The sequence below is a fragment of the Dunckerocampus dactyliophorus genome, chromosome 8 (assembly GCF_027744805.1).
Source record: "Dunckerocampus dactyliophorus isolate RoL2022-P2 chromosome 8, RoL_Ddac_1.1, whole genome shotgun sequence".
Taxonomy (NCBI): Eukaryota; Metazoa; Chordata; class Actinopteri; order Syngnathiformes; family Syngnathidae; genus Dunckerocampus; species Dunckerocampus dactyliophorus.
In genome coordinates this window covers 13086031-13101692 of record NC_072826.1, presented here as the reverse complement: position 1 = coordinate 13101692, position 15662 = coordinate 13086031, and the positions used below count along the sequence as shown (strand labels likewise).

The 15662-nt window shown below is 42.2% G+C and overlaps 1 protein-coding gene and 1 pseudogene across 3 annotated transcripts in view; both read left to right on the top strand.

Annotated features, from left to right (window-relative positions):
* Window positions 1–15662, top strand: part of arhgef10la (Rho guanine nucleotide exchange factor (GEF) 10-like a) — a 155259-nt gene that overhangs the window by 77251 nt on the left and 62346 nt on the right. For all 3 annotated transcript variants that reach the window (XM_054785625.1, XM_054785624.1, XM_054785623.1), the window contains one exon: window positions 11280–11380. In XM_054785625.1, coding sequence (XP_054641600.1) covers window positions 11280–11380 — 101 coding nt within the window. The remainder of the gene's footprint in view (window positions 1–11279; window positions 11381–15662) is intronic.
* On the top strand, window positions 7537–10709 carry LOC129186899 (plasminogen activator inhibitor 1 RNA-binding protein-like; annotated as a pseudogene).

Sequence of the window (15662 nt, the reverse complement as noted above, 5' to 3'; positions counted from 1 at the left end):
TAATAAGAATATCTGCTTATTGTTGTTTTTTTTTTTGTCTTACTGTTTGTGTAGATCACAAATACATACATAATAACGATGTTATTGCGTCTTTGAATGTATCTCGCAGTGGTCTTGTGACAATGAGAAATGTTGTTCCGAGGAGAACTAGGGATGTGTTTGTGCGTTAGAGACACATATATGGTGTTGAAACTGCATTGCTGTTGTTGTGTTCTGGTCAGAATAAAGAGTGTCAGACTCTGTGTAACGCTGTCGGGACACTACACTATGCTTCCATCTGCCGTCAAAATGAGAGGTGTGGCTTGACAAGATGCGCATTAACGTAATTAATGAAACAAATTGGTTACCTCGTCAATTCCCTATTTTTGACAGCCCTGCTTTTTATATTAAATTTTTATTTTTGTATTCATTTGGCCATTTTAATGCTTTAATGCTTAATTTAGGTTCAAAATATGTAACATTTGCTTAAATATGAATGAATTTGTTTGGGGCCGCACAGTGGTCTAGTGGTTAGCATGTTGCCCACACAGTCACAGTCAGGAGATCGAATGTCCGTTGGGCATTTCTGTGTGGAGTTTGCATGTTCTTCCCGTGTGTGCACGGCTTTTCTCCGGTTACTCCGGTTTCTTCACAAACCCACGCACGCATGGGGAGTACATGCAAACTCCACACAGAAATGCCCAACGGAGATTCGAAGCCAGGTCTTCCCGATCTCCTGACTGTGACTGTTTGGCCAACATGCTACAGCATGATATCAATTCATATATTTTATCGTGATAGAGGGAAGCCGTGAAATTCAAAGTGGCGAGGGACAAGAATATAAGACAACAGAAAATAACAAATAGTAAAAGTAAGTATATTTTTTATTGTTTATTTCCATGTTGTTGCTGCCCAATGTTCACACTAATGTAGTTGTTCAGTAGATCAGACTAGATGAAAATAGTTACTAAATCAGAATTGGGCTCTTAGGCCTGCAGTGTAAATCCATCCTCGCTAACAAGCATGCTTTTCCGCCATCTAGACCACGCCCCCCAGCTGCCACCTGCATTTCTGCAAGGGATGATCGGTCCATTCATTTTTGACACAATCGTATCAGATTGCATCTTGGCAAAAGAGATTAGATTACATAGTTGGATTCTCACAAATCCAGCTAACCAACAGACTGCAACAAAAGACATTTAGCGCAACATCAGCTATCGGAGACCAGGTCAATCTGAGCCTGGCTAAGGGCACTCGATTTTGTCGTCATTGTTAAAACCAGAGACCTGACACTTGACTTGGACATCTGAAGGCTGAAGGTCAGGTTGGGCTTTTAGCTCATGATGAAATACAGTCACACACACACACACACACACACACACATAGGCGTACACCGGTGAGAGTGGGGCCAATTTACTGTGACCAGGCTGTGTGATTGTCACAACCTGTCCTGAATGACGACGACTCAGCTGCACTCAACCATTTTGGCGTGACAAGCATGCAGTTGCCGTGCTGACAGAAAAATCCTATGTATTGAATTTAAAGTTCCATGAAATGAAAAAAAAAATTCCGTCACCTCTCTCAGACTGTATTTTTATGGTTTAAAAAAAAACACATTCTTCTTTCTTCGCCATCAAAGTCCTCTTTGTGATGTCCGGCTTCCACTACAAGAGAACAACCATTTTTGGAAACACTGGGAATATTTTTTCCACACAGTGAAGCGCCAGCTTTCCCTTTGGTCACTTGTCAATCCAACTGTCTCCAAATCAAACAAAGTACATTATTAATGCATGGCTCATCTGTGCACTTTCCATTACCACTTTGTCCCGGTTATTGCATTAATGCCCGAGGGACGGCATAAAGATTAATGAGTTATTCTTACGAGCGTCTGTCATCCACCGAAGCCTGAATCATATACTGACACGTTCCCTGGTGAGTTCCCTTGGAAATATCTGATCAGTAGTGGGTATGAGCGCCATCAGCAGGAAACATCAATCGTGGGCACAAGACCCACAAAGCCATTTGCAGATTAGCAGTGAGAAAAAGTGTTTCAAAATTTCAAACGGCAGAGCGCTGACACTTCACATCTTCTATCCTAACCTGACTTGCAGAACGCTGATAAAAACTACAAATTTGGAGTTGGCCATTGTGTGTCACTTCAAAGTCACACTAGACAATTAGTAATGGACTTTGGTGGGCCACATTGGCCCGATTTGCTCACACACGAACACAAACTAAATGTATCATATCAATGATGTAATCGTTTCTCCTGTCGGTTATTGATAATAGCTGTCTACTTGCATAATATGACTAACCCAAACAACTGAAACTATTCTGCACAGACAGGAAGCTATTATGCAATGATGACACTAACTGAATGTGTTGGGGAGTGCTGCAGAAATTGACAGAATTCTTGCTTTGGCACGTAACAAAAAATTGTTACAATTTGGAGAGGGTCAGCTTGTGATTCTGACCACTGACAGGGGACATGAACTCACTTGGCAGTTTTCCTCACTTACTGTAGCTGTCCTGCCAAAACAATGGTTTTCCTGCTTAGACCATAAAATGAAAAGCAATCCGTTTTAACATTTAGGATTGTTTCAAACAAAGGAAAAATGTGCAAAGGAGAACTTTGACGCCATCATCGTAGATCCCTTCCCCGTTTAAACTGTCTTGCTTTGACATAGTGGAATGAAGTGATTTTTTGAAAGGTAGGGAATGCACTCCTTTGACCTCATCTAACAAGTATTTTGTATCACTTCAAAATCAATGAAGTTGTGTTTTGACAGTGTACACCAGATGACAAGTTTCTTTAGATGACGAGTTTCTTTAATGACTGCAAACAAGAGCCAAGTGTTTGAAAGCGTGCAGTGCCTGTTTTCCGCCATGGCTTGGCGACGCCAGCTCACCGTGGTATTGTGGGTAATGTAAAAAACAAAGACGTGCCAATGAGTAAATTGGTCATAGGTGTGAAGTATGTGTAAACCGTGCAGGGTTGTAATTGATTTCTGTAGCCTTTTGGACCTTCCTTGTGAATTTGTGTTCATAACTGATCATAATGTCCAAGTGTCTTCTTGTCAACAATTCTGTCTCCTACCCTGTCTGTGCCTTCTTTTTTCTAGTTTATACATTCTTCCTGCTCTTTCCGCATTCTCTTTCTGCAGTTGCGAGATAATATAGATTTTACCTTACTGTTCTGCAATGGGAGCGTTCTCTATGGAGTTCAGGTCCCTTGCAAATAGAGGAATTAATGAAGGTTGGGCTGATGCATGGGACAAAGCGGGAACAAATAATGCCACGACTGCTTCACGGATCCGGGAAGTGGTGGTGGCAATGCATAACCATGCATGAACAATGCGCATCCAGCGTACTATGTCGTACAGTAGACGCAAACAGTACTTGACTGAAGTGTAAAGTGCGGGAGTGTGGCGTCTCATGCCAGTGTGCATAATTTTTGGTCACGAATTGCATGCCCAGTGTGTAACTTATGTGTAGACAGCGCCTAAACTAGTCTTCAACCTTTTCAGGCATGCCATCTAAATGACACGCATTGCCACAGTGAAATGCAGGAAAATGTGTAATGCCTTATAGTTTGCATTTTTATTAGGGCTGTCAAATGATTAAAAAACTTAACTCAATTAATCAGTTTTCAAATGAATTAATCATGATTAATCACCATTTGCAACTATGTGTGAAATATGCCAATTTTTACTGTATTTTATGAACAAAAAGATAAATTAACAAAAAGATAAATGACAGAGCAGAATCATATATGTGTGTGTATATACTGTGTATATTCAAGATTCAAGATTCAAGAGTTTTATTATATGTATATATATATATATATATATATATATATATATGCCAAAAAGCTTTCATTTAATACGGCATTTGAAGAACAAGCACTTGACTGAGTATGGTGAGTGTGATCATCAGTTAACAGCAGCTAACACAGCCAAATAACTGGACAGCACTTGTCCATATTTGCTTGACAGACCGAAGGCTAAGCTAATAACCCAAAAAATAATTGAGTTCGTCAGATGACCAGCCTTTATCAGCGATGGAAGACACCCACCTACGTGCTACTGAAAGTCCTGCTAGGGCTCCACCAATGTAATCGATCTCACATCCAAAGTTTCCTTAAAGAAGGCATCTCATCCTTTGGAAGTTTCATGAGTAATACACTTTATGTTCTCTTGAAAAAGTAAGTCAAATGTGGTTTTGCCTAAATTAAGGTGATTTTATGGTTCCTTTTTTCATATCAGCCAATAGCAGGGGTGCAGCCAGGAATTCTGGGCCCCATGAAAAAAAACAAAAATGACGGATCATGGATGATCGGTCTCTGAATCGGCAGCATAAAACCCTGATCGGAGGATCCCTAATTTGTATGTATTAACAGCTCCAAATGAACTGAAAATTTAACTCAAGCTAAAAGATAGCACACATGTCTGAAGATCTTATTTGCCTAACACTAGTCTCTTTAAAAGTAGTACAACATTTGATACACACTTTAACCATGTTACTACGCGCCATCAAGAGTTGCATTCAAAGACACCTATTAATTGAAGTCGAATTCACATATTTGGAGTGTGGATGTATTTTCTGGCGTTTCCGATCATGATAAATGCATCAAATTGTACTTCCGCAGTAACGTTAGTTCCGTTGGTGAGTAATAAGAATATCTGCTTATTGTTGTTTTTTTTTTTGTCTTACTGTTTGTGTAGATCACAAATACATACATAATAACGATGTTATTGCGTCTTTGAATGTATCTCGCAGTGGTCTTGTGACAATGAGAAATGTTGTTCCGAGGAGAACTAGGGATGTGTTTGTGCGTTAGAGACACATATATGGTGTTGAAACTGCATTGCTGTTGTTGTGTTCTGGTCAGAATAAAGAGTGTCAGACTCTGTGTAACGCTGTCGGGACACTACACTATGCTTCCATCTGCCGTCAAAATGAGAGGTGTGGCTTGACAAGATGCGCATTAACGTAATTAATGAAACAAATTGGTTACCTCGTCAATTCCCTATTTTTGACAGCCCTGCTTTTTATATTAAATTTTTATTTTTGTATTCATTTGGCCATTTTAATGCTTTAATGCTTAATTTAGGTTCAAAATATGTAACATTTGCTTAAATATGAATGAATTTGTTTGGGGCCGCACAGTGGTCTAGTGGTTAGCATGTTGCCCACACAGTCACAGTCAGGAGATCGAATGTCCGTTGGGCATTTCTGTGTGGAGTTTGCATGTTCTTCCCGTGTGTGCACGGCTTTTCTCCGGTTACTCCGGTTTCTTCACAAACCCACGCACGCATGGGGAGTACATGCAAACTCCACACAGAAATGCCCAACGGAGATTCGAAGCCAGGTCTTCCCGATCTCCTGACTGTGACTGTTTGGCCAACATGCTACAGCATGATATCAATTCATATATTTTATCGTGATAGAGGGAAGCCGTGAAATTCAAAGTGGCGAGGGACAAGAATATAAGACAACAGAAAATAACAAATAGTAAAAGTAAGTATATTTTTTATTGTTTATTTCCATGTTGTTGCTGCCCAATGTTCACACTAATGTAGTTGTTCAGTAGATCAGACTAGATGAAAATAGTTACTAAATCAGAATTGGGCTCTTAGGCCTGCAGTGTAAATCCATCCTCGCTAACAAGCATGCTTTTCCGCCATCTAGACCACGCCCCCCAGCTGCCACCTGCATTTCTGCAAGGGATGATCGGTCCATTCATTTTTGACACAATCGTATCAGATTGCATCTTGGCAAAAGAGATTAGATTACATAGTTGGATTCTCACAAATCCAGCTAACCAACAGACTGCAACAAAAGACATTTAGCGCAACATCAGCTATCGGAGACCAGGTCAATCTGAGCCTGGCTAAGGGCACTCGATTTTGTCGTCATTGTTAAAACCAGAGACCTGACACTTGACTTGGACATCTGAAGGCTGAAGGTCAGGTTGGGCTTTTAGCTCATGATGAAATACAGTCACACACACACACACACACACACACACATAGGCGTACACCGGTGAGAGTGGGGCCAATTTACTGTGACCAGGCTGTGTGATTGTCACAACCTGTCCTGAATGACGACGACTCAGCTGCACTCAACCATTTTGGCGTGACAAGCATGCAGTTGCCGTGCTGACAGAAAAATCCTATGTATTGAATTTAAAGTTCCATGAAATGAAAAAAAAAATTCCGTCACCTCTCTCAGACTGTATTTTTATGGTTTAAAAAAAAACACATTCTTCTTTCTTCGCCATCAAAGTCCTCTTTGTGATGTCCGGCTTCCACTACAAGAGAACAACCATTTTTGGAAACACTGGGAATATTTTTTCCACACAGTGAAGCGCCAGCTTTCCCTTTGGTCACTTGTCAATCCAACTGTCTCCAAATCAAACAAAGTACATTATTAATGCATGGCTCATCTGTGCACTTTCCATTACCACTTTGTCCCGGTTATTGCATTAATGCCCGAGGGACGGCATAAAGATTAATGAGTTATTCTTACGAGCGTCTGTCATCCACCGAAGCCTGAATCATATACTGACACGTTCCCTGGTGAGTTCCCTTGGAAATATCTGATCAGTAGTGGGTATGAGCGCCATCAGCAGGAAACATCAATCGTGGGCACAAGACCCACAAAGCCATTTGCAGATTAGCAGTGAGAAAAAGTGTTTCAAAATTTCAAACGGCAGAGCGCTGACACTTCACATCTTCTATCCTAACCTGACTTGCAGAACGCTGATAAAAACTACAAATTTGGAGTTGGCCATTGTGTGTCACTTCAAAGTCACACTAGACAATTAGTAATGGACTTTGGTGGGCCACATTGGCCCGATTTGCTCACACACGAACACAAACTAAATGTATCATATCAATGATGTAATCGTTTCTCCTGTCGGTTATTGATAATAGCTGTCTACTTGCATAATATGACTAACCCAAACAACTGAAACTATTCTGCACAGACAGGAAGCTATTATGCAATGATGACACTAACTGAATGTGTTGGGGAGTGCTGCAGAAATTGACAGAATTCTTGCTTTGGCACGTAACAAAAAATTGTTACAATTTGGAGAGGGTCAGCTTGTGATTCTGACCACTGACAGGGGACATGAACTCACTTGGCAGTTTTCCTCACTTACTGTAGCTGTCCTGCCAAAACAATGGTTTTCCTGCTTAGACCATAAAATGAAAAGCAATCCGTTTTAACATTTAGGATTGTTTCAAACAAAGGAAAAATGTGCAAAGGAGAACTTTGACGCCATCATCGTAGATCCCTTCCCCGTTTAAACTGTCTTGCTTTGACATAGTGGAATGAAGTGATTTTTTGAAAGGTAGGGAATGCACTCCTTTGACCTCATCTAACAAGTATTTTGTATCACTTCAAAATCAATGAAGTTGTGTTTTGACAGTGTACACCAGATGACAAGTTTCTTTAGATGACGAGTTTCTTTAATGACTGCAAACAAGAGCCAAGTGTTTGAAAGCGTGCAGTGCCTGTTTTCCGCCATGGCTTGGCGACGCCAGCTCACCGTGGTATTGTGGGTAATGTAGATTTCGCGAAGTGTTTCTCATTGCTCGGCGCGTCCAGCGGACTACACGCCCCACCCGCACCTACAACGAAGTCCCCATATGTCTATCGCGCCGGAAGAGAAGAAACTCCTTTCCCCAGCCATCTTGTGGCTTCACCTAGCGAAGTGTTTGCACCGAACCTCGTAGAATCGGAGGAAAATCCTGCTGAAGGGGCGCCATCATGCCCGGACAAATGCAAGAAGGCTTTGGCATCGCCGTGATCAATCGATACGACCAGTTATTGGACAATGAATCGGACCCGTTTGAGCTGCTGAGGCAGGCTGAGAAGAAGAAGAAGGAGGCTGCCGCTGCTGGCGTCGCCAAACCTGTAGTCCAGGTTGGCAAACAGCCCAAAAAGGGGTCCCAGAAGGACCAAAAGATGGCGCTCAGTGACAAAAAGGAGGAGACCAAGGCGCCGGTCCCACTCAGAAAAGACGGTGCCGGCATGAGGAGAATGGGCCGCAAGCCTGAGGGTGAGGGCTCGAGACCCCTGGGCGGCCAGCAGGGACAGGGACGTCCCCCTGCAGACAGACGGCTGACGGACAGGCGCTTCGAAAGGCCGCCCACGGACGCTAGCGAGAAGCCCGAGGGTGGCGAATTCTCTGTGGAGAAGCCTGTTGGCGACAGGCCGATGAGGGGCTGCGGCGCCGTCCGGGTGGGCCGTGGAGGCAGAGGGCGTGGTGCGGGGCGCAGCGACGGGTTTGACTCCACAGGAAAACGTGAATTTGACAGACACAGTGGCAGCGACCGATCTAGTCTGAAGGGTGAAGAAAAGCGAGACTGGGGCACCATCGAAGATTAACTCAATGAACTTGACCAGTCCAACGTCACAGAGGAGAACACTGAAGGCGAGGAGCATCCACCTGCTGACTCTGAGAACAAGGAGAATGAGGTGGAGGAGGGGAAGGAGGAAGGTCCTAAGGAGATGACGTTGGATGAGTGGAAGGCCATGCGGGACAAGGAGCGCTCCAAGGTGGACTTCAACATCCGCAAAGCCAACGAGGGAGCCGATTGGAACAAAGGATTCGTGCTGCACAAGTCCAAGGCGGAAGGTAAAAAAGATGAGCTGATAGATTCCAAGGCTTTTGACTCGAAGATGGACGAGGAGCATCACTTCCGTAAGCCGGCCAACGACATCATCTCCCAGCTGGACATCAACTTTGGGGATCTGGGCCGACGCGGTGGGCCGCGTGGCGGATGCGGTTGTGGCGGCGTCCCCCAGGCCGGCACGTGGAGGACGGAGTTATAAGTCATCCTTCTCCGTGCCAAACGTGGACGACCCCAAGGTCTTCCCCAGCCTGGCTTAAGGCCTCGGCCGCCGGCCCGTGGGAGTGCTCGGCTTGCGTGTTCAAAGGACTTGTTGTACTGTGGAGCAGCTTTTGTACTTGGAAACTACAGTAGCAGGGATGCTTTCATACACTATTTTTTTCAGAGGCCTCATTGTTTTGTAACGGCTGCTTTTTTAGCGTGATGTGCGGTGCCACCTGGCACCATTGAGCTCCAACCTCACACGAGTTTGGTTGTTTCCTTCTGTTCTGCACTGGAATGCTGCTTTTCTATTTGCTGTTCTTCCTGTCAGTCATCTCCCCCCATCGCTGTATTTCACACTTGTGTTCCAAGGAAGGAAGGCTAGGTCATTTTGGACAAATTGATTTGGGTTTCAGGTGCTACTCTGCATCCTTCCATGCCTTCCTCCCACTAAACTGTTTACACACTCCGCTCCACTTTAGGTCTGGTGGAGTGCCTGCATCAGCACATGACAGCTCTGAAAGAAATCCACTGCTTTATTGTGCTGCAAAATGTGTGAATTCCAGCTCTGCTATTCAGACGCCTCTCTAGGGAAATAAAGATAGTCGCTAAATAAAAAAAAAAAAAAAAAAGACAGTGTACACCAGGAGTGTCCAAAGTGCGGCCCGGGAGCCAACGGCCTTTTAGTAGCATAAAGTTGAAATAATAAAAAAAAAGACGGTATTTTTATAGAATATGTCATAGTTTACATTTTTATGTAATATGTCAATATGTCATAATAATATGAGAAACAAACAAAACAGAATAAAGTTTGAGTTTTTGGAAAATTAGGTTGTGAAAAAACTCCCCCTTCTTGCTTTTGCATATTGTAGCTCTACTTAAAACCTCATTAACATCCAAATGTGCAAAATGGCAAATTGTAGCAATTTTTCAACTGGTCTTAAGTTTTTGATCAGGGGTGTATATAAAACTTGTTAGCATATCTCCATGTGTTGGTTTGCAAAATATCAAAGTGGCCTTTGCAGCCTTTCATTTTTCAGTATGTGGGTCTCAGTGGAAAAAGTCTGGACACCCCTGGTGTACACTGTAAACACTTTAAAGAAGACCTTGTTTTCACCACAGCCCAGGTACATACAAACCTATGAATCATAGTAAAATGTCACCATTATGCCTACCAGGTAACACTAAGCTTCTAAATGTTCACAAGACCCCCAAACAAACTATATCATAAGGAGAAAAGCTCCCCTTTCAAAGCAGCTAAAAGCAAAACGTGATTGGTCGTGCTTGTCACAGTCATGGCTACGCCAGCCTTGGACGTGCAGTGAAATACTCCTCCTGATCTCACCTCTAATCCAGGTTGCCACAGGTTCCCACTAAATCAGCCCCCCACTCCCCATTCATTGGACATGTCCTGAAGGTGTTTTTTTTTTTTTGGCAGCGCACGCTCCACTGTGCACTTAATGTCTGATCTTAAAGCCACTGCTCAAGGTATTGTAAGTCCCACCGGGGTTACACAACTCTAATCATTTTGCGGTCAAAGTGAACACCAACTTGTTTTCAATATGCTAGAGGCTAAGGGGTCCAAATAAACAAGCCGCAGCCTCTACAAGATGGCTGAAAAGCATCTTCCTTGCATCTTCCTCTTACCGATAAGAATACAACTGGCAATTGCTGATAGATTAACATTTGTTATTCACCGTTAAAAGTTTGTTTATTGGTAGCTCAATGAGCAAATGGTAAGGTGTGTTTAAAACGGTGGCATTTGCATAGCAAACGTTTATCAACATGGGTGGAAGTAAGTGTGATATTTCATTGTGAAACTATGGCTTTTTCCCTTTCATGAACAAGCGCAGGTTTTATTTTTCTTCAGTGAGTAAACAGACTTCAATGTTGGCTTTAATTTGAAATTGCTACCTAAAGAGCAGAGACGTGACACTACTTCCAAAAACGTCGCTGGAGTTTAAGCTTGGAAGGGAGTGCAAAGTTGTCTATATTTGATCACGTTTCCATTTTATTTTTTGGTTTTCTAGCCTAACCCCCTACTGGGCCTCGCCTCTCCTTGCAGGGTCTTGTGAGTCTCTTCAAGCATCTTTGCAGTGTGCAGCGTGTATTCGTCCTCTGCACATGCTGAAACAATTAGTCCAGCATCTACGGACCTTGAAGTACTTAATTAATTTATGCGGGTGCGTACATAACCCCAACACGACAAAAGTTGGTACAACATATTCGGAGGACCACCTCTATATAATTTTCTTAATAGAGTTTATTGTTAGCAAATATGTTCCTTAAATACAGGGTTTCATAGAGTTGTCTTTGTCTGAAAATGTTCGTGTCTATGCAGTTCTCTTATGGTATAATGTGTTGATTTGGTGCCCTTCTCAAATTTTGGCCAATTGAAACTGTACCATTTCATACAGGGCTCAAGAAGAACCTTTGTTTTTGCGCACCATGCAGGTCCGGCCGTCCTGTCAGCTTCATGGTCGTCTTCAACACTCCCAACCCCCTCAGCAAGATCTCCTGGGTCAACCGGATGCACTTGGCCAAGATTGCACAACGTAAGAGTACAAATAACACCATAGGTTATATAATGTTATATGCTATCATGTATTATATTTATGATATGATTACACTTATATTAATATAATAATAAAATAATGTAAATTACGGATGCTCTGATAGATCGGCCACCAATTAGTATCGGACGATTTCCATAAAAAAACATGTGATTGGCATATGCCTTTCAAAGCCGATCACAAAACCGACCGTCGTGCGGGGCAGCCACATGACAATTCATGACATTACAACACAGACATGACATGAATCTGCATGCGTGCTGTGACACGTAGAGTCGACAACAGCCTTAATGAGCCGACAAGGAACGCCCTTTGTTCCGTAATGCCGTGAGAATCAACACTAGTCTGTAAAACCTCCAATGGTTTCAGTTTAACAGCTTGACACAGGCTACGCCAATCGATGCCAGTGTCTTTGATCGCTCCCTTATCCAACCGATTGGGGTTCGACTTCTCTTGCATCTTTCGATACACTTTGTCTAGCTGTCTGCAGCTAACCTAGCTTCTCGTCTTCTTGGTATTGGAATCGACAGCATAAAACGCTGATTGGAGCATCCCTACTGTAAAATAATATTTCACTTCGATTGTGTAGCATTATTTATGTGTGGAAAATTGTTTAAAAACATATAATAATATTAAATATTATTAGAAACTTTTTTTTGTACAACTAAATAAACAACATACCCCTAATATAAATTAGGAATAAAATTGGGAGTGCTGTTCCTACTTGGTGCCTAGATGAAATAGTACATATATATTTTTTTTTAACTCGCACACATAAACTTAGTATATAAGCAAAATATTTAGATGTCTAGTACTCTCTGAAATGGAGTAAATTAACACCCCAGGCCACTATATCAGGAAACAGTGTAGGTAGATGTTAGTAGACTAAAATAACACAATTGGAACTTAAACTTTATTTGTGCGAGAGGTCACAAAAGAGAATGTGAAAGGATTTAAAAAAAAGGACAGTGGTTGCTATATTCCTGTTGAACTGGTGCGTGAAATCATGCGTGTTTCCAACAATTGCTTTTGTAACGTTGTCACTTTGTTGCGTGTGTGTGAATTAGTAGGGTGTAGAGTACATGGTCGGATCAGGAAGAGGGAATGTGTGAATGGTTGTTTGTCCATATGTGCACTGCCATTGATGGACCACCAGTGCAGGGTGTACCCCTCCTCTTGCCTAAAGTCAGTGGGGATAGGCTTCAGCTCACCTGTGACTTTAATGAGTACAAGTGGTATAGAAATATAGTAGATAGTAGACAGTTGTTATTGTTTTTTCATTCGACCAGTCTCTTGAAGTGGGTACCAAAAGTGTGACATACCAAGCAAAATTGAAAGTTATTTTCTAACCAATTGGCATATTAAAATAAAGTATTACTTTAATATTTGCTATATCGTCTATATCTATCACTATAAATGCTTTAAACGTACCTTAAATTATCACGAACATGCTCCAAATGGCAGCGTATCCTGAATGTAACACTGAGCTAGTGGATGGACCCGGCTTCAAACTCTGTGCGAGCTGTGTGCAACACTGTGGTCTTCAAAGCATTCTAAGCACAAGAGTAACACAGTAACAGTAGATCTGTAGACAGGGCAAACAATAAATGACAACTGTTTTCTCTCCCTGTTTCTGTCCCTAGCTTCTGGAAGGCCTAATTCGTGGCATCACACATTAGAACTCCAATACCGCCCTCACTTTTTGACATAAGGCCATCCGTAGATGCCGAGCTGCCATCCTATCACCACATGCAATGAAAACTTTGGAATCTGCCCACATGCTCTTGACTCACCACAACACATCTGTAGACTTTGCAGTAGTGCTCTCAGTCAGAGAGGCTGAGCCCAAAAGACGCTCTGGCAGCATCGAAAGACAGCGACAGCCTGCCAGTACGCCGTCTCCCGGCGCCTCACACCTTTATCAGGCGCATGGCAGGCGGAGTGATGAGGACGCCGGCGTAGGTGGAGTGTGCAGCGTGTGGGCACGGCCAATAGTCAAAGCCAGTGGATGCCGTTATTTATCACTGTCACAATAGATACAGTACACTAAAATTTGTTTCGAGTTTGGAGAAATTATGAGAGTACTGTTCCACGCCAGTCCTATAGGCAGCGGTAATGCACTCAAGGCCCTCCAGCGAGCCCGCAGGCCACTTTTTGCAAGCTGTACTTTACGTACTGTAGTATATACACCCAGCTCAAGATGTGATGTCCGTCCTTGGTGGAAACACACAGTGAGCTTGAGAACAGGCTCTCATGGTTCTCATTGACCGCTCATTTGGAATCAGATCAGTACCATCATGGTCAGCTTGGCAATTACATGTTAATTGTATTACACCCGCACTTTGCCTTCACATTTAGGCAAATGTAATTACAACGAGGGAGTTGTTGTTTCAATTTCACGGATGATGTGACATCAGCAGGGTTTCCTCACCGTCACACATTGAGCCAGGCCCCATCCAGCACTTAGCTGCAGTTCAGAATCAGCAAACTGAGGGCTGGTTTGCTTTGATACTAGTGCAAGGAGACACCAGCTTGTTGTCCCCTCATCCTCTTTTGAGCCGTATGGTGCAACATTGAATTCTCTTTCATTCTTTCCCAATTGCAATACAGAGCTACTAGTGTAACCATGACAACAACAATCAATGTAAGAAGGTAATGTTTTAACATTTCCAAAGGGTTCTTGTGAGCCCTTTGCTCTTTACCTTATTCTTGGGATGTTTGTTTACTTCGCTAAGTGGGTTCAAAGGTTACATCGGTGCTGGGCGTAATTTTACTTGTGATTTTCCTCGCTCGCTAATCAGCAATGGAACCCCTGCGGTAGTCCTCTGGCTAAATCACAAATTAACGACTTAATAGCCTGCTAACATCCTGACTCTTGAATTTACAGCTTTGCAATCTGTTTTCTGTGATTTTTTTTTAAAGATTATATTAACATGGGTTTCAAAGTGTACTTAACATTTCTGTATAACCTGAAACTCGTCATTAGTAGAAATGTAAAATATGTGCATGTGTGTGTTCAATCTGGGAACGCAGTTCAGTATAGCAGCGGACAACCTGTAGGCATTTTGCGTAAAATTGTTAGTTCATTGCCTCAATCAAGGCAGTCAATTCTCCTAAAATTACACAAGCAAAGCCGGTTGGGGTGCCACGAGATCTCGCGAGATTAAAACGTGACAATATTTCTTGTTTAAAGACAATCTCTTTAAAGACAGTCTCGCAAGAACAGGGCAACCGGAAGCCAATGAGACTGTGAACCAAAGACGCTAGTTAATAAGACTGTCCACTTAGCCGCAAATGCATGTAACAAGAGTGTAGCACACCATGGAGCAGAAAATCCGCCATGATGGGAAGCATGAGAGTTAGGCGCAAGGCTAGGCAGTGTACAATGTATTCCCTGGTTCTGAGCTGAGTGTACTGTAAAATAAAGTTGGGTGCATTACATTCGCTTTGATGAAATTAATTCATGTTATTTACTGAACAGAATCAACATACTGTATGTATGGATGCATCCATCCATCCATCCAATCATCCATCATTCATTATACTGCACAAATGACACATGTAGATGCCAGATTGCCCTGAGCAGCAATCTGAAAGAAACGTTTCCTTCTGTATTTTACTTTTAATAATAATAAATAATAAGAAGTAGGGCTGTTAACGCATTAACATGAGTTTCCTTTAATGGCACTATTTTTTTTTATTTATTTGGGTTCGAGCTGCTAGTTAACGGGAGGCATAGCGGAGGACAGCTGCTTGGGGACTTATGCCAATGCGACCATGGCAGAATAGCTAGCAATGCTAGCATTAGCAGCGCACTAGCTAGTTATCAACACATCAGTAAAATATATGTACATTATAGCGATCTAATTTATTTTATTATGTATTGTGTAAAACTGTGACAGGAACAACATCAAATTTAAAGCATGAAATGAATACAGATGAATGAATGAATAATTAATGAATGCAGACCCACCAGTATGAGCCTGGACTTGTTTTTCAGAGAGGTTGTGTACCCAACAAATATGCACATTAGTACTCAATAATATCAGCAAGGACCAAACAAAGGACCAAACGCCGCTTGCATTAAACATGCAAAAACTGGGGGATTTCTAAGCTATATTATTTTTCAAATAAAATAATGGCCCATATTTCCAAAATTGATATCCCTTTACATAAAATTTTATTTCGTTATTGTCGTTGCGTATCAAATCGTCTACCACAAAGAGATTTACATTCCTACTTATTATAGATAAAAATAAAAACG